Source organism: Diospyros lotus, chromosome 13, assembly GCF_014633365.1.
Source record: "Diospyros lotus cultivar Yz01 chromosome 13, ASM1463336v1, whole genome shotgun sequence".
Classification (NCBI taxonomy): Eukaryota; Viridiplantae; Streptophyta; class Magnoliopsida; order Ericales; family Ebenaceae; genus Diospyros; species Diospyros lotus.
In genome coordinates, this window is record NC_068350.1 from 36,905,139 (window position 1) to 36,924,009 (window position 18,871).

Below are 18,871 nucleotides of genomic sequence, written 5' to 3' on the forward strand. Positions count from 1 at the left end.
AGAAAAATGAGAGAGATTAGACTAAGATAGTTTGGTCATGTGAGAAGGAGACTAAGAGACACTCTGTAAGGAGAGTTGATTAAATGGAATAATTAGTCAAAAAAAGAAATAAAAACAGACCCTAATAAGACTTTGAGAAAGATATTAAAGTTTGATATAAAGTGTATGAGTCTAAATGAAAATATAACAACAGACAGAAATATATGAAAGTCTAGAATTTATGTAGCCGACCCCACGTAATGAATAAAGGCTGAATATATTGTTGTTGTATTAAACTATTAGAATAATTAATTACATCAACTAGTTATCATATTGTAGTATTCATTCGATCTAAATAGAAACAGACTGAATTAAGATTAGAATTCTTAGATATCTTATATTGAAGATCAAACTAATAAGCGAGACCAGTTTAGTTTATATTTAAATCAATGTTCAATATATCTATCTATATATATATTATTTTTAGTTTTTGAATATAAAATTTAAAAAATATATATTTGCATATGTATTTATATACAATTATACATCATTCAAACAAAAATTTCTTTAAAAAAAAAAATCTAAATTCAAATAATTCAACATTCTAAATTAAATTAATTAGCATGTAATTCTATAAAATAAATCAAGCAATTACCAAATTTATATTTAATTTAACATAAAATAAAATAACAACAAAATATAACATTCAATTGATATAATATTAAGTAAATTCAAATTATAACATTCAAATTAATAACATACAATCAGTTTAGTTAATATTTGGTCTTGGGTTGATCTCAAATCAAATCGAACCAAAGATTGGCTAATGTTTTCAGATAGATTGAGAATTAGACAGACACTTCGGATCTGCATTTAAACACCCTTAGTTAACTTACTTGCAGAGTCGGCTCAAGGGATTGTAGGCTCCTAGGCTGTTATTAATTTAGGGCTCCCAATCCCTTAATAAAATATAAAAAAAACATTAATTTATTTTAATAATAATAAAATTAAAATAATTATTTTATTTCAACGACTTTCATCGTTTCTTTTATTTTTTTATTCTTTCATAATTATTTCTCTTTTTTTTAATTATTAATTAAAAATAGAACAATTTTAAACAACAACTAGTAGATATAACTAACTTTTAAAATCTTTTTGAGACCCTTATTTTGGGACCCTAGACAGATGCCTCACTAGCTTGTCCCTTGAGTGAGCCCTCCTTGTTTGGGAGGTGTTAGAGATGAAAAAGAAATATTTGTGGGTCTCATTGAAAGGGTTTGGGAGGGTGGGAAAAAATTTAGAAGAATAAGAACGAGTTTTGATGACACAATATTTTGCGAGAGATTTTGACTAATGGAATATGAAGGCAAATTTAAACGAGGGAAATTCTATTTGCACCATATCTTTTGTTCACTATAATTGCATCAATTATTTTTTCAAAAATATTCTTTAGTGTACACAGCCCTCCCACTTGTCCTTCACACACACACCACCATTTCACCCGACCATCATCCCCCATCATCGTCAACGATTGTGAGGAACACGGTCACCCATCATCACAAAGCTTTCACCTGTGGCTACAACAAATGCAATTGCTCATCATCGCAAAGCTCCCATCGACGATCACAATGAATGCAATTGCCGACGATCACGAGTGCGATGATGGGTGGCCACATTCGTTATAGCCACTGGTGGAAGCTTTGAATGATAAGCGATCGTGTTCGTTGCGATCATTGATGACAGTTTTGTGATGATAAATGATGATGGAGGGCAATTGAGATGGTTGTGTACACTAAATGATATTTTTAAAAAATAAATATTATAATTGTAAAAAGTAACTCTGAAAAGCAATAGAGGTGAGTGCAAATAAAATTTCCCTTTTAAAAATTAATTTACAATAATACCCCTAAAATTTGACCGGCCTTGCGGAACATCCACCAATTTGTTTGTGAGACTCAATGGCTAACAGTACTAATAAATGTATTAAAGAATTAATATTATCAAGTCTTAAATTTTATTACCGCGGATGTATATAAATTTTAAATCTACCCACCAAGATAGTTAAAATTGAAATTTTAAGTGAAATAAAAAAAAAAATCTATAAAATAGAATCGTAAAATTATAAAATTTTAAAAAGAATTAAAAATATCTTTCAATTTTTATAAATATATATTTATAATAATATAATTTTTATAAAAAATAAATTAATATTATTTAATAACCTGATTATTATTTATGATAAATAAAATACATATACCTATTTTAAAATTATTTCATCTATTAATTTAAAAATATTAAATCATATAAAATTTTTAAATATTAAATCTATTATTTATCCATCCACAATTAAAACTCCAAGTATTAGTTCATAAATTCTCTTAAGTCATAATTTAATATTAATAAAATTAAAAATTTCAATTCTGTCGATTTAAATTCCAATTTTACATGCAATGTGAATCATTTGGAGGTTTTCGATGTATAAAATTGTACGTGCTAAATTCGAATTTTAACAACAATGCTATCTACTTCCCTTTGTTTTATTGAACCTTAAATAAAAAAACTCGTTTATAAGAAGCCGACCCTAATAGTAACATGGGACATAGGTCCTTCCCCATGCACGTTTGGTGCCAAGGTGATGAATTTGTCTTTTATACAATAATAATTATGCCTCAAATTGAATATTCTAAGAGGGCTCTTTCTATGAGGTCCATCCTTCAACAGACACTATTCCAATCCCCTTACATATATAATCTTTAACTTATCATTTTATATTATTCTCTTATGAAACCATAACATTTTTATCTCTAAGTACACCCATATTTTAGACGCCTTAACAGTTCACTACCCAACATGGATGTTAATTACTTTCTACAACTAGATTAACCAAAAAAAATTTGAAGACAAATAGAGACTTCAAGAGAACACCTCCCTCCCTCCCTCCCTCGTGCAATGTATGGTAGGGGACACACACACACACACACACACACACACACAGAGGCAGAGCATTTGTTTACAGCTTTTCTTGTTTTATGTTTCTAAAAATTGGTGTGTCTTGTGCGGTTGGATGTCTCTTTCCGCCACCCCAAACATTTGTCATGTGTCTTGCTGCTCTCACAGTGCCCTTGAGTTACGGCGGTTCAGCCCTTCTCTCTCTCTCTCTCTCTCTCTCTCTCATCCATTCCGTCCCCCACACAAACATTAACCAAATCTCTCTCTCTCTCTCTCTCTCTCTCTCTGCGCTGTATCTTGATGTGATTTTATGGGCATTGTGCATGGCAGCAATGAATCTTTTTCTCCCTCTCTCCCTCTCTCTCAACCTTTTTCATGTTGTGTTCTTGTCTGGGTGGTTTGGGTGGGTCACTCTCTATCTTCCAATCCCTCTTTCATCCTAGCTTCCATTTCACTTTCACATCCTTGAGACCTTCCAAATTTTATGTTTTAATAATCACCTCTACCCACCAGTTAGTTAAAGCCCTCTTTGTCTTCTCTTTCTTGTAATCTTTTCCCAGAATCTCTCTCTCTCTCTCTCTCTCTCTCTCTCTTCATTCATATTCCATTCATTCCATCTTTCAGGCATTCATTTGTGCAATCTAATCATAACCTACTTTGCAGAAGAGAAAAAAATGGTCCTTCTCAAGATTCTTACCTTATTCATGGCTGCCTTATTCGTCGCGCCCTCTTTGCAAGCCCGCAATGTGCCCGGGAAGCTCTACCTCATCACCAGCGCCCTCGACAATGTTACTGCCACGCCGGAGCCGCCGCGTCCCCCGCCGGATCCTCCGGAGAAATCCAAGTCCGCGCCCTTTAAGCCCAGCGTCGCCGTCATTGTTGGCGTTCTCACCACGGTGTTCTCGATCACGTTTCTGTTGCTTCTCTATGCTAAGCATTGCAAAGGGGGAAATGGATTCTCCGGCAGCGCCGGACGGGGGCCAGCGCCGCCGTCCATGGCCAGGAAGAACTCCGGCGTGGACAGGACTGTGATCGAGTCGCTTCCGGTTTTCCGGTTCGGATCACTGAGAGGCGCCAAGGACGGGCTCGATTGCGCGGTCTGCTTGAACCGGTTTGAATCCATGGAGGTTCTCCGATTGTTGCCGAAATGCAAGCATGCGTTTCACGTCGAATGCGTCGATACCTGGCTTGACGCTCACTCCACTTGCCCTCTCTGCCGCTTCCGCGTCGATCCCGAGGACATCCTCCTCCTCGGCGCCGACGGCACCCTCGCCGGCGGCCATCACGACTCCATTCCTCCACCGCCACCGGAAACTTTGCGGCGAGTGTCCGGCCGGCACTCCTCGGCGGAGAGCCACCGCCATGGAGGCGCCGGCGACCCCAATCCTTCCGCGTCACGGCGATCTCTAGACGGCTGGAGCTCGAGAACGAAGAAGAGATCGTCCGAGGTCGTCTCCGTGGGATGCTTCGATCGGCAGCCTCGGAGAGACGGACTGCTGCTGACGTCGGAGGACTGCGGGAGGAGCTCCGACCGGAGGCGGCTGGAGCACCGAATCGTGATCGCCGACGGGGCCGGAGCCGAAGCCGGAGCCGGAGCCAGAGGAAGAAGGTTGCAGCAGAGGTGGAGCGACGTACAGCCGTCGGATCTGCTGTATCTACGGTCGGAGATGCTGATGAGCGAAAGCCGTCGATTATCGTCCTCGGGATCTCAGCAACAGCAGTTGCTGTTTCCGCAGAAGAATCAAAATCTGAATCGTCTGGCGCCGAATAATAATGAAGGGCCGAGTGGCAGAAGCGTAATAAATGAGAGAAGCGTGTCGGAAATCACGGGGTTGAGCAGGTTCTTGAACCCCACCACCACAGCCGCCGCCGCCGCCGGCAGCAGAACGAGCAACAGCCAGCATCGGCGTCACCACCACCACCAGCAGTGGTGGCGGAGGCGGGGGAGGGAAGAGCAAGAGCATAGAGAGGCGGGCGTGGTGTCGAGATGGGTGGCGTTGGGTTCTCAGCCACATGTCCGGCCGGCGCCCGCGGCCGAGCAGCAGCAACAGTAGTGCTTAGTTGTTACCACCGTACTATTTTTTAATTGTACAGATATACGCATTCATCACTGCCACGTCATTTATCCACTAGACCCGACTCAAGTACGGATGACTCCAAATTCATTTATTATTAGTGAATTTCAGAGATTTTTTTGTGTAATAAAAAAAAACAAATTATAGGGATTTTAACAAATATATTTTTATTTTAAAAAATTTAATTATAAATCATTTAATTTAAAAGAAGGATTAAATTATAATAAAAATTAATATGTAATGATTAATTTATTATGAAATATAAATTTTGAAAATTAATGGGTTTTGTTAATAAGAGTTAAAACAGCATTTAATATACTTGTTTTTTAGTATTTAAATAGTTTTATTAATTAATAAAATTATTTAATATTAAAAATAAAATATATTAATTACATCTTGAATTATTGTCCTTATGCGGTCTTCTAGCCACTCGTGCCCTCAATTTCGATAGATGAGGTAAATCGTAAGTGAAGATTTTGCCTCATTGAGTAAAGCAAAGAATTGAATCCACGATTTATTGATACGAATCCTAATTTATCGTAATTTAATCACTTGATCTGTGCTCTAGGAATTATTAATTACATATTAGGTAGCGTTTGTTAAAATGAACAAGATAAGAGAATATTAAGATAAGGTCAGAATACTTTCTGGACCAAGATATGGAATAGTCAAGATAAGCTTGGGAAGTATTCCAAATATTTTATCAAGTTATTTGCTAAATTTTTTAAAATACACTAGAGAACACAATTATTATTTTTTTCTTATTTATAAAGATCAAGATATGCTTATCTTAAGGAGGATAAGAAGTCACGCGACTTATTTTATAATAATCACCAGATAAGTTTAACAAACAGATTGAAAAAACCAAACATTCGAGATACTTTTCATATCCCATATTTTATGATTTATATCTTGATTAACAAACGCTATCTTAACAAATACTCTTAGAGTAGGTAGAATGTGCATTTTACGTGCTCAGTTCCATTGTTCTCTTATTTATATTTTTTAAAAAATAATATTTTTAATAATTAATGTATAAAATTTTGATATTTCACATATTAAGAATCAAACGTTATATTTTTTTAATTGTTAAAAGAGTATAATAAATTAATTAATTTATTTAAATACTGTCAATCAATCATGATGTGTCATTTACAGAAAAGACATGTCCGTACATGTATTAACGTTATGTTATAATAAAAATTTAAAATAATAATTTTTAATAATTAATATAATAAATCTTAACGTCTTAAAAGACAAAATATTATATATTTTAATTAATAAAATAGTAGCGTGTGTATTAAGCCTTTTTTTAAAGCTCTATACATGGCCGAAGATAAGCTGTCGGTTAGAGCAGACAACGCGAAGAATGCGGATTGTTTCCAAAGTGGGCGGCAGTCCTTGCATGGAAGGCCCAATAACAATTAACAATAGCTTTGCTAGGGATAACAATGGATCAACACTCTGCCACATGGTTTGAATCTACGCATCGCAATGGCCCAAATCACATTCGATTAAAATTTAACCCCACTACCAAGAATCATCCATCTAAATTTAAAAGAAAGTAAAAGTTTAATTTTATTCGAATTGATCGAATTTGTCGGTTTGGTTTAATTTTTAATTTTTTGCATCGATTCAGCTTAGTTAAGTTAATGTTTCGCAAAAGTTCAGATTTTGATTTTTGATTTAACTTTTTAGTTAAAAGAACCAAATTAATTAAATCGACTAAACTTCAAAACGATATTATTTTGATATTTATAAAACGATGTTATTTTCTTTGATTTTGTGTGTTTTCTATCAATTATTTCAATTTCTTTACATTTCTTCGATTTAATCGATTTGGTTCAATTTATACTACTTAAATTCAATTTTTCAGTTATTAATTAGTTCAATTTTTTGGTTTAATCGATTAATTCGATTCGATTTAATTAGTTAATAGATTTCGATAACTGAACCGATCGTTTGCACACTGATACTGAAATCATATTGAATTAGTCTTAAATTCACCACCAACCACTCTTAAACTCAATCTAATTATGTGATTAAAATGAAAAAAATAAAAATAAAAATGACGTGTAACATCTAATTAAAATATGTGTAATTAAGATTGGAATATATAAAAAAATTCATATTAAAAAATTAAAATCAAAATAATTTTTAATGTATTTTGATCCTTTACAAACTAATAACTAATTGAGTTAAAACATAAATAATAACCTAAAATATAAGTTTAAGTTCACCCAAACCAATACCGTTAATTTTGAATAGAGTTATTATGAAATATTATTAATTTTAGATAAAATTATTATAAATTTTGTGTGTATCATCACATCAATTTATGAAAATTATTATGAGTATAACATTTTCCTTTAGATATTTTAATTTTTATTCTATAAGTAAAAATTTCATTAAAAACAACCAAAAATGTAAACAGTTTCAAACTAGGACATCCCCTAAATTTCAGTTAAAGATTGCACTAGAAGATCTAATCAAGTAATAAAAATATACAAAAGTACAAGTCGCCAAAGAAATGTACAATCGTGAAAATAAAATTTCATCAGTATCACTTTCTAAACACATTCAGATAAAACAACTTCCCCGTGGATCATGTTGACTTTGGTCGTCCAAGGTTAACAATTGTACTACTAATCTCTAGGATACTCATCAAAATAATCATTTAAGTTGCATAATTATACTCATAGTTCAAGCCACCATTTAACGTAAGTATTAATATTTACGATGTCAACTCTCAATTACTAAGTAGCCTAAACCAACGGGATAGATATTTCAATTTATGTGTCAAAATACTTGAAATGGCCAAATACTCACCCTGCTCACAAGCCCTCTAGACCTCCCTAAGGTTTTTTATTTTTTTCACACCTAGGTCCCTAAACTATCTCACACATACCACATAATTGCTTAGACTAATAATTGTAACAATTAAATCGTTCAACTATCACATATATAACACTTCCACCCAGTGCAATTTCTCTACACTTGGGACTCGAATAGGGATCGGCTCTCCCATGGATATCCCATTCTATACACTAAGAGCTTGCTTAGAAATCTTTTTAAGTTGCCATTCCTATGATTTGTGGTGATATATGGAGCCCAACATTGGTAACTTAACCAAATAATAGGATTAATGCCTTTAAATGTTGGCAAAATATATATTTTAGTCCCTATGCTTGCACATTTTTTTTGTTTAGACACTCAAACTTTTTATCGTTTTAAAAACACTTATGAACTATACAATTTCGAGTTAATTATACCTTTAAACTTTTTATTGTTTCAATTACAACCTTAAATTCATTATTCCCAATAAATTTATCAAAATGTGCAATTGACTCGAAATTACAAGTTCTTAGGTGTGTCTTTAAAACAACAAAAAATTCGGTGTCTAAATAAAAAAAAAAAAACGTATAACTAAAAAGATTAAAATATATACTTTGCCTTAAATGTTAAAAGAGGCAAAAAAAAAAAAAAAAACCCAGATCCAATATTTGGGTTCGTTGCCTCTTCTCTCTATTTATTCCTAACCGTAAAGAGTTCATCTAACTCTCCAATATATCGTTTGGTTCACTAGCTATGCAGTTAATTTTTTTCAGACCCTAAACCCTAAACCGATAAAATGATTTAACTGATGATTCATCCAGTCTAACAGGGTGTTTCAGCCTGGTTGTCAGAACAAAATTGATACAAATGAGAAGCTAGAATACGATGTTTTGGTTAATTTTTGTTTGAATTGATTATGAAGATAAGAATTCAATTCACAGCCTAAATTTTTTTATGCAATCACCACCTTTTTTCTATCCTGAAAAGGGCAAAGAAAGCAAGATAGATTGGGCCTCAAAAAATTGTAATGATGCATTCTGAGCTCAACGTGTGTAAATTTAGGGTGTTTTATCAACACAATGCCACTGTAGAATTTTCAGGACATTATTCAACCAGCTAGTTTGGCATGACAAAATTGAATCAACAGGCCAAATAAAAGAAGCAGAAGAAAAGGGAATGGCTCACTTGTTTGCTCCAATGAACTCTCTGTACTCATTCTTCATTTTCACCCCTGACACAATCCTGCATATCCACCGCGCAAAAGAATTGGTTGTAGCCAACAATGAACAGTTTGTACAACAACAATCACAAGTCTTAATCCACCAAGATGAGGTCAACTAGCAGTTTGTATACAGCTAAAGTTGAACCTACTATTAATGATCCCATTATAAATTCATCGTTGAAGCTGTGGAACAGGCAAGGTTGTAGTATACCTTGCATGGTATAAATCAGTTTGAAATATTGCCTATAAATCCACTCAAAATATTTACCGGGTAATTTCAGAAGATACCTCTTAAGTTATGGCACTAAACCACAGATTGTTGCAGGAAACACAGGCAAATCGTGAATGGAGAAAGCTGAAGGCAAGAAGAGAGAACGTTTGACCAACCTGAGCATTTCCTTGTTCTTGAAAAACTGTACGCATGGGGTGCCCATAATTCCAGCTGCCTCGGCAATCTCAGGATCTTCTTCAATATCAATTTCAACAAAATGTACATTCTCATCAAATTCATCTATCACCTGCCATTGAGAAATTAAGTTAATAAAAAAACTGAATTTAATGACCAGTTAATAAAAAAACTGAATGATGAAAAGAGTGAGGTGAGCGGGTAGAAAAAAGAAGATAACAAGCTTTGTTATGAGTTGAAACAAGAGATACATAAGCACATATTGCTGTGCTGGCAGTGGTGCATCAGGGGGATTCTGGATATTTACGTCTTTATTCATCGTCAGTGCTACTTTGATGGTGTTGGTTTGAGACAAGCCACTATAAATGCATATATTTATACTGCCCTAAGCAGGGTGGACTGCTGAATTATATTTTGACAATCTAATGCTGTTTTCTTTCCTCCTGTCCCTTTGTTTGTTCTTTTCCTTCCAAAACCCCTGGGGTCCAAGCTTGTTGACATACCAAATGAAGAAAAGGCACCTATATGTAAAGGAATATAAACTCCCAAAAAATAAAAAATAAAAAAAAATCAATAAATGAGCTCTGAGGGCAAGGAAATGTCTCACTCATCAGCCATAGAAGTTAGCAACCATCATTTCCTGGGAATAGTAGGAAAGCTCTTTTCCCTTCATGTCCTATTTCTGTCTAATAAGCACAGTAACACAGCATCCCCGCTCCCTCAAGAACCCACCCACCCAATAAGATCTCACGCATCCCCTGTCAACTGAAAAACTTGTCCATATAATGGAATGCATCAACCAACTCAGCTCTTATTGCCTGGTGCCATTCCCAGACCTAGTAGCAGACAGGCGGGCTGTGCCTGAATTCAGATTGGGGGAAGTAGAGCAAAATTCCCTTCTGGGGTATTCCAAAGGTGTAACCTAGGCAACTGCTTTCCAAGGGGCCTTGCTCTATTTTCAAATGGCACTCTCTACCTCTCTTTTCAAACATAAGGGCTCTAAAAGAGCACGGGGCTCCCTGTTTTGTGAGGGTCATTTTCTGTGCACAACCTCACCGTTGCTTTGCAAGGAGGCTGCCTCGACAACTCGAAACCATGACGTTCCAGTCACAAAAAGGAGAAACCCTATTGTTGCCGCCACAACTTGAAACCATGACGTTCCAGTCACAAAAAGGAGAAACCTTATTGTTGCTGCTAAAGCTTGCCCTCAATCAACTCCACTCTGATACATTAACATAATCTTCAATGCCACGGACAGTTTGGTGGTGTAGTTACACTTCAGACATAATCTTGATGTTGGCCTCAAATTATCAACTTTTCAGAATAGAGCCTCATGAAGTGCAGGCTACAAACAAAAGGGCACATAAGCTAGCCTTAGAACCCAAATTGCCTTACGAGAGAGAGAGGGAGAGAAGAGGGGGGGAGCTCTTACTTCACTACAAACTCCTGGAAGAAAATTTCTATGTGCCAATCAATAACCCAACACAAATCAAACATTCTGGACTCCTCTCCCCCAAACTAAGGCCAAAGCATCAGATAGCATTAACAATGGATGACCAAACCGTTTTCTTTCTCTTCAGATTTTTTTTTTTTTTCTAGTGTGTGTGGGGATGGCATATGCAGATTGCTTTTATAGTTTTTCTTTTTTGAGATATTGTTTCATTTTTTAAGAGGAGGAAATCAGGAACAAATAGACATTAGCAATTTGGAAGGCCCGTGACTGTGAAACCCAAACATGCATACAAATTTACAAAACATGCACTATAGAAATAACCATCCATGTGTAAAACCCAAACATGCGTACAAATTTACAAATCACACTATTGAAATGAATTCTTGTACCTTGCTAAGAATTGGCTTCAACGTCCTACATGGACCACATGTTGGAGCAGTATATAGTACACATATAAGCCTCGGACTTTCATGGTACAATTTTCTTAGAGCATACTGTGGAAAGAATAAGATAAAGCTTAAAGATTAAGAAAAAATTACAAGCACACAGGATAATCATCCAGGGTTACTGGCATCTTGGATGAAAACATATACCTGACCCTTGTGCTTTGTAAGTGTGATGTCAAAACCTTCGTGTACATCTCTATCTGTGAGTTCTTTCTTGGCCTCTTCAGTCTTGGGCTGTTAAAGACACATATGGCCACACAAAACATGAAATAGTGAGTACAAGAACTATCAGTAATGCGGTATTAGATCCATTCCATAACTGCATTCACTTATAACTCCCAGGATAATTGGCACTGAAGCAAAAAATAACTGAAATCTGAAATATGAACACATTCATAGCGGAAAAGTTTCTTTCTCTTCTAATGGCTACACATTTTGTACTTCTACTCTGATAAATAGAGGAGGCAAACTGGAAAACGCACAATACCAATGAGGTAAATTTCCAGTGCATTTTTTGGAAGAGGGAGATATAAAAAGAGTGCACCTAAAAAGAATTGCAATATTTCTTATCATGAGGGCAGCTTGAGCTCCAAAACAATATTTTAATTGCAGCAGTTCTGAGAAATGATTTCAGACACCATTAAAGAAACTTAACTAAAGCAGCCTTAAAGTTTATTTACGGAGCGGAGATTTTACAGAAAGCTTGCAGATTTACGTTGACTTGTAGTTCTTGCATGGAACAGGATACTTGCAGCTGTGAGCGGTTAATACAAGATGGGCTTCTAGGACTAGAACTTTACACCAAATCAACATATGAAACACACTAAAAACATAGTTTGATTGGCTGCAGCTACAGCACATCTAGTGCAACAAAGATAAAAGTTATATATTTTGGCCTAATTATAGTGAATATGGATAAATGAAACTATACCAAAAGCAAACATGGAAAGAATATGTGTAAGTATGAGAATAAAAATGAGCAAATAAACCATCACTAATATGAGAACAGAACCAAAATTTTAATCAAGGAATAACTAAACAAGATCCACAGTGTAGTCTATGAGAAATTCCCAGTTTTTCCCTTTATTCATATCATGCCCTCAAATCAATAGGCATTCTAATTGATGAAAGTTACTTGATCAGTCATTTGGTGAGAACTCCCAAGAAAGTTGAATAGCATCTTTTAATGATATTTTTATCAAAGCATGTATGTACGAATTTATGTATCTGCAATCAACAACCAAGGAAGGTCTAGAGAACATGCTGAATAACATGGTCAGTTTTCATTGTCAAACTACATAATATGTAACAGACAATGGATCCATTTAAGGGGAAAAACATTGGAAAATTATGTTGCATTTAACAAGTACAAACGAAGCCCAAACAAAACAGGTAAGAATGAAGCATAATGAATAAACCATGTAGCATTCACCAAAAGAGGAAAAACAAATAAAAAGGACTTTTGCTTCCACCCTTATATATCAGTTATTTTCAGATCATTATAGTTCAAAATTTGGAAGAAGGACTCCTATGACCATGAACAACATTGCATGAATAATAGTTCCTACTTCATTGATGATGCAGGAGCATGCTCTTTATAATAAGTGTTTCTATTTTATTTCCATTCGTTTAGTTATGGTTAGTATTTAAGTTACTAGGTTTTGTAAACTTTTTTGGTATATTAGCTTTAACAAGTAATTGTGTGAGTAGCATGTGGCTTTTAAAATAAATGAATGGCTAAGATCAGAAGGATTTTTTTGTGATCAATGACTAGGATTTAATTATTGTTGAAACCCTAGTATAAATAGTCTTTTAAGAAACTTAGTAGGCAGTTGATTTTCTCTAATTCACTTTTGAGGTTTTCTTAAACCTTAATTTTAAGATCTTTGTTCCAGATTTGATCTTCCAATATTTTAGCCCAATTTTTGCTCTTCTTTTTTCTGATTCTTCCTTCAACACTGCATCAAAGTGGTATCAGAGCAAAAAAATCCTATAGTTGTGTTAGGGTTTTCACTTTAGTGTCATGGTTGGAAGTGCTAAAGGATATGGAAAAGGCAATCAAGTCCAAGAAACAAAGTTGGCTGCAATGCGACATATGATTGAACATTTGTAACTAGTTGGGCAGGCTTTGCAATAACAAGAACATGCAGGAACTCACATCTGGGTTCTGAAAGGTGACCATGACCATTTTAACATGCTAAAAAGTGGTCTTGGCTTACCCAAAAAGAAAAAAAGGGTGATCTTCACCAAGAGCTTGACAATGGAGAAGATGAAAACTCCTTTCATGACACTGGAACCATAGATTATGTGACATGAGGCAAATTGGAAGAGCAGTTGGTACGTGCACTTGATTTGTCAAGTGGTGGAATCAAAGTAGAAGTTGATTTTTATGGATAGAGTTACTTTGAGTGGAAGCCTATACTTGAAGATAGGACGGTGCTTTTTGTGAAGTTGAAATTGAAAGGCACTGCCCTCAATAGTGAAAGAGAGTTGCAGAGTAGTGTGCTCACCAACAGAAGAAAAAATCAGACTTTGGAGTGAGTGAAGGCTAATGACCAGATGCCAAATAAACCATGAGAAGTTATTGTAGAAGTGCTCGATAAGAAAGAGGCTTGTTCTTGACAAGGTGATCTCTATTATCAGTTTCTTGTCAAGTGGTTGGGCAAACCTCCAACAAGAAGCACTTGATTATCTAAAGAAGAGTTAACAAAAAAAAAAAAATGATCCTATCATTTATGACCAATACATCCAAGTTCTCTCGTTGGAACCGAGTTTCTTTTTGACCCAAGGAGATTGATGCAGGAGCATATTCATTATTTATTAGTGTTTTTACTTTATTTTCATTTGTTTAGTTATGATTAGTATTCAAGTTAGGGGTAATAATTTTTTAACTGTGCTTGTATGCTGATTTTTGTGCCGACATGGGTGAAATTCCAATTTTAACCTTGCTTGCTTTTAGCAGGGATGAAATTTGGATTTCACCAATGTTGGCACAAAAATTGGCACCCCAAACTTGGTTAAAAATCAGTGTCCTTAAGTTATTAGGTTTTGGAAACTTTTTTAGTATATTAGCTTTTAATAAGTAGTCATGTGAGTAACATGTGATGTTTAAAATAGATGGATGGCTAAGATTAGACAAACTTCATTGTGATCAATGGCTAGGATTTAATTATTGTTGTAACCCTAGCATAAATAGCCTTTCAAGACACTTTGGGGGCAGCCATTTTACTAATTCAACGTTTGAGGTTTTCTTAAACCCTAATTTTAAGATCTTCATTCCAGATTTAATTTTACACTGTTTTAGCCCAACTTTTGCACTTGTTTTTGCTGATTCTTCCTCCCACACTGCATCATTTTTAACTATGATCTTGGGAAATTTTCTCAACCAGAAAGCTCAAAGCAAGTCAAGGAACAGAAACCAAACTGTCAAAGCCAACAGCAAGTGAACAATGAAATCAGGAGTGTAACAATGAAATTAGTTAAAGTATTACTGTAATGACATTATCAAATTCTCTCTTATCACTCATCAATGTTGACAACATCCTCTATACTACACTACTTGAAGGACAATTCAAGAAAAACTTCAGTTAAGAAGGTAAAAGGACTTAATATCTATATCTTCTCTACTAAAAAAATTATACAAATATATGTTGAAGATAGGAAACTTGGAAAAAGAAAATGCATTTCTCAGATAGAAAGTATGTGAAAGTTCTTAGTAGCTGAACAAAAGATTTTGAAGCCTAAAAACATTTTCTTGTAAATACTAAATCCTTATAGGGATATAATGGATGTGTCAGGATATTTTAGTGGATGCCAGTTCAACAGTCATGAATGACTGCCCTTGGCTTCATAGGGAACACAGTTTCTTCTTGCACTGAAGACAACACAGGTAAAAAGCCAGACCAAAGGAAGTACTATGAAGAAGAAGATTAAGCAAGTACAGTGAGTTTGAGATGACCACCCAATTTTAGAAGCTGTATCATTCACAAAGTGATTAGAGAAAGAAATAAGGTAAAAAGGAAGTAACACCTCAATAAGGCTTTAGCTTTAGATTAGAATAATAAACACAATTAAGATCACAAACAGACTAAATGATCCAACAATATATTTGAGGTCTCATTTTAAAGCTCCTCCTTTTACATATAAAATAATAAAAAAGTGAAATAAATAAATACAAGTGTTAATTGATTTATCAATGTCCTAGAACAACTAAAATTGACCTGTTCAAAATTGGGCAGTTGGAGTGGTCCAACTGTCCGGTCTATCAGTTCTTGCTCATCTTTATGCAAGTTTCACAAAAAGAGCCACATAGTCTCTCTCTCTTAACCTCATAAAAATCCAATTAAAAAATATAATACAACATATCATGAGGTCATATATCAAAAAAAAAAAAGTTGAACAGTTTAAATGGAAACCTTTAAGGATTTCAGATACCTGGTGAAATTCAACAAGGAGATTGTTGCTTGCAAGATATCTCTCCACTGATAAAGCAGCAATGCATCCAGAACCAGCTGCAGTTATGGCTTGCCTCCATTCATGATCCTATACAAACGCAAGAAATTGATATATAACTTAATCTCAGATGGTTACAAGTTCAACAACAAAACCATATTTCCTTAAGAGGTATACATAAATATTGAGCCTATTCCATAAGATCTCAAATATTGAGACAATAGGTCATCTAAAACATGCTACCAGTTATTTACTTTAGAGATCCTGGATCCAAAATCTCCTTGTGTGCATCTTGCTGTCCCTGTTTGATTTATTTCATCTCTCACTATAAGGGTTAAGGTTCTGCCAAATAAGGGAGGGTTTCAGTGCCAATATATATGTCAGCTCATTCCCTAATAGCCTAAGTACTAAGCCTACTCTTGTTTGAGAAATATTGCTTTGTGGCATACCTTATAACCCAAAGGAGCACCTAACTCCTTAATATCAGCCAAACTCCCATATGTAAGCTCACTCTTAGTTAAATTGATGCCTCTACCCAAGACTAGCTCAAACATAGCAACACACACCTCAGGGGGCCACAAAACCTCAAGTAAGAAGTTAAAATTAGAATCAATTTTGAGGGATAAAATGAAGAGATAAACTCCTGCATTTTAAATAGGTTATTAGGCATAAAAAAGAAGACTTTAAATGGTATAAAAAATTATTAGTTTTGGTTAAGGTTTATGAAAAAAGGAATTAGTGGCCAACTAAATGCTTAAGAGTAACTAATTTGGGATTGAAATATTCTCCGTTAAGTTTCAGCAGCTAGTAGAATTCACTGGCATCATATGGAAACTTCTAGAAGATGGGTGAGTTGTCAAGGAATGGGTGAACCAGGTAGCTGGGGTCAACCTATGAAAGAAACACCTTGCAAAGTACAAAAATTGGGATAAAAACAGTGTAAGCTCAATTCTGGAACGGAGATATTAAAATTAGGGTTTAAGAAAACCTCAAGTTGAAATAGAATAAAAAACAGCTTCCTACAAGGTCTCTTAAAGGACTCTTTATACTAGCTTACAGCTATAATAAATCCTAATCCTTGATCACATAGGAATCCTGGTCCTTGATCACAAGGAATCCATCTAATCTAAGGAATCTATCTTTTTTTATAAGTCACATACTAGTCACATGATTACTTATTAAAACTAATAAATAAAAAAGTATTTAAAACCTTATAACTTAAATACTAAGCATAATTAAACAAATAAAAATAAAATAAAAACACTAATAACAAAAAAAAAAAAAAAAAAATGGTCCTGCATCACAAAGGCTAGATGGTAGCCACTGGGGCTGCCACCACTCCAGCTGCTTCAGGAGCTTCAAGTGCCTATAAATAGGCCCTTCCATCCATTTGGTCTTAACACAAAATAGTAGAGAGAGAAGTTCTCCATAAGGTAGAGAAAGAAAGGGAAGAAATGAAAAGTAAATGAGAGAAAAATAGAGGGAAAGCTGGGAAAGAAAGGGGAGCTGCAGGGAGAAAGCAAAGAGCTGATTCTTCACCTATAATGGCTTACGTAAGTTGCACTACATGGTTTATTATTTTTGGCATGCATGTTAAATGATTTACGCATGCAAGGTTTCTGGAAGCATTATATCATGATTTCATGTGTATGATGTGTATAAAGGAGGAGTTATGAAAATGATGATAATGTAGAATGTGAAAAGGAATGATAATGCCATGCTGCCAGGGGTAAGCCTCGGCCTCTGTCCAGCACAGAACAATGTTGGCCAGAGAATGTACAAGAGACATGAATGTAGGGTGTATCCAAAAGTAAAATGTGTTGGAAGGAAATTGATATCATGTTGTGTCTGCTTGTGCATTGACTGTGTATGCATGCCATTTATGCCCTTACTGAGTGGTTAGACTCATGCCACGTGCATATCACCATTTCATCTGAGGAGGACCCTAATGAGCAAGGTAGACTTGCAGACCAGCATGGGCTAGATACAGGTTGGATGATTGTATAAAATCGCATATGTATCTTTGAAGTATTCATGTCAGATAGCATGTTGATGTACTAAAGTCACATATGTGATATTTATGAAATGAGGTTTATTATGATAAATTCATACTTGGTGTTATCTCAGTTTAATCTCACATAATATATATATATATATATGAAAAGAGGTGTAAGAAAAGTGAAACCCCCAATAACAAAGATAAGACGGCCTCGTGGCTCTGCACAGTGGGGTTGCAAGACAGCCCCCAGCTAGGGACCAGTCATCACAGAAGACCAAGACACACCAGCATAAACTTGTAGAAAATCATGGATTGGAGGCTAGAGTTGGACAACAGGGTGCAGACCAGTGGGTGCTGGAGGTAAGAGCCAAAAGACAAGTTGGGTTAGCAAAAAAATTGTTTTATGCTCTCTGAGACAAGCCACTCACAATTACACACCCACTTGCAGCCACTTGATTGGATCATTCAAGTTTACCCTTTTCACCTAGTATTCCCCCGGTCACTATTTGGTGAACCAAAGGAGAACGATCATGGCTCAAGGGAAAATGAAAGGAATCTCTATTAATGGAATCCAACAACCTCAAGTCGTCTCTCCCTCCTGCCCTCTTGTATTGCCCCCTTAAGGATCCTAGGCGCTCAGCATCCTCATATTGCAAGAGGGGCCCACCACTAGGCCGTTCAATCTATCCCTGTCCCACAAGTAATTTGCAATTCCAATGAAAATCACACTATCTATTTAATTAATTCCTAGATGATAAGAATTTTGTTGTCAGTGTGCATGTTCAATACCTACAGTATTCAAAAATTGGTATATATAATTGCAATCATATATCTTCCAATGCAACAGACAATCCAAGACATAGTAAGGGAATATTCACATTAAAACACAACAATTTCTTCACAGTTTGCACAATAAATTTTTTATGTTATATAGAATACAAAAATTTCTTCACAGTTTGCACAAAAAAAAATTTAATGTTACATAGAATAGTAAAATTTTATTTTGCAATATACATATTCAGAGAAAAGTGAATGGAAGTATCTTAATAACTAGG

General features: G+C 35.2%; 2 protein-coding genes across 2 annotated transcripts in view; one reads left to right on the top strand and one right to left on the bottom strand.

Annotated features, from left to right (window-relative positions):
• Positions 1 to 3,009: 3,009 nt before the first annotated feature.
• Positions 3,010 to 5,133, top strand: LOC127788660 (RING-H2 finger protein ATL43). The gene has a single exon (XM_052317217.1). The coding sequence runs from the start codon at positions 3,603 to 3,605 to the stop codon at positions 4,980 to 4,982; it is 1,380 nt and encodes a 459-aa protein (XP_052173177.1). The 5' UTR covers positions 3,010 to 3,602; the 3' UTR covers positions 4,983 to 5,133.
• A 3,758-nt stretch (positions 5,134 to 8,891) lies between these two features.
• LOC127788659 (thioredoxin reductase NTRC) overlaps positions 8,892 to 18,871 on the bottom strand; it is a 29,196-nt gene continuing 19,216 nt past the window's right edge. Inside the window, exons 6-10 of the mRNA XM_052317216.1 lie at positions 15,800 to 15,907; positions 11,513 to 11,599; positions 11,309 to 11,413; positions 9,448 to 9,578; positions 8,892 to 9,080 (exon numbers count right to left, since the gene is read on the bottom strand). Coding sequence (XP_052173176.1) covers positions 9,020 to 9,080; positions 9,448 to 9,578; positions 11,309 to 11,413; positions 11,513 to 11,599; positions 15,800 to 15,907 — 492 coding nt within the window. The 3' untranslated portion in view covers positions 8,892 to 9,019. The remainder of the gene's footprint in view (positions 9,081 to 9,447; positions 9,579 to 11,308; positions 11,414 to 11,512; positions 11,600 to 15,799; positions 15,908 to 18,871) is intronic.